This window comes from Sinocyclocheilus grahami, unplaced genomic scaffold, assembly GCF_001515645.1.
Source record: "Sinocyclocheilus grahami isolate Dianchi unplaced genomic scaffold, SAMN03320097.WGS_v1.1 scaffold198.1, whole genome shotgun sequence".
Classification (NCBI taxonomy): Eukaryota; Metazoa; Chordata; class Actinopteri; order Cypriniformes; family Cyprinidae; genus Sinocyclocheilus; species Sinocyclocheilus grahami.
The window spans coordinates 1,316,437-1,317,087 of record NW_015505377.1 but is presented as its reverse complement, the minus strand read 5'-3'; the positions used below and the strand labels follow the sequence as shown (position 1 = coordinate 1,317,087).

General features: G+C 34.7%; 1 protein-coding gene across 1 annotated transcript in view; it reads right to left on the bottom strand.

The window, feature by feature from the left end:
- Positions 1-651, bottom strand: part of LOC107595185 (uncharacterized) — a 23,353-nt gene that overhangs the window by 21,343 nt on the left and 1,359 nt on the right. The window contains exon 3 of the mRNA XM_016285532.1: positions 3-123. Coding sequence (XP_016141018.1) covers positions 3-123 — 121 coding nt within the window. The remainder of the gene's footprint in view (positions 1-2; positions 124-651) is intronic.

Genomic DNA, 651 nt, shown 5'->3' with positions numbered 1-651 from the left:
CACTCCATTCAACATGGGTGTCATCATGTCCATTGTACTGATATGGGATTTGCCGTATGTCTCTCCAGTATTCATCACGAGTGCTATAGTCATAGCATGGATCAGAGCTGGAAGTTGTAGTTTCTATGCTGTATAGTGCTGTATATGTATTTGGTTTAGAAAAAACAACAACAAAAGTGCATTACAGTATGCTATCTAACAACTGTCTGAAAGAGGAGAAAGCTGGACGGTAAACTGAAGATGGATGAGACTGACCAACAATGTATGCTTTATACATCTTTCTCACTAATAAAGTAAGAGTTACCACAGTGTTTTCTAGGAACTGTATTTATATCTGTTTCCTCTGATTTGAATGATAGGGGCATAGGTTCGAAGGTCTCAATTATTTGTATGAATATTGTTGGCATGATATAAACTTCTGAGTAAACCTCTCAAACATGTAAGGCATGTAATTTCACACTTGGACAAAGAAGGTATGCATCTTTGGCTCTTTCTAGCTAATGCTAAATGGGATTAAAACAGTACATTAGTATAATACTATCTGTTTTAGGATTAATACAGCAGTGCTTGTTTCTGTTTGTACAGGAAATATTTCATTTCTAAAAGTACTAAAGCAACTTTGAATAAAAGCATCTACTTAAATCTTAAAAT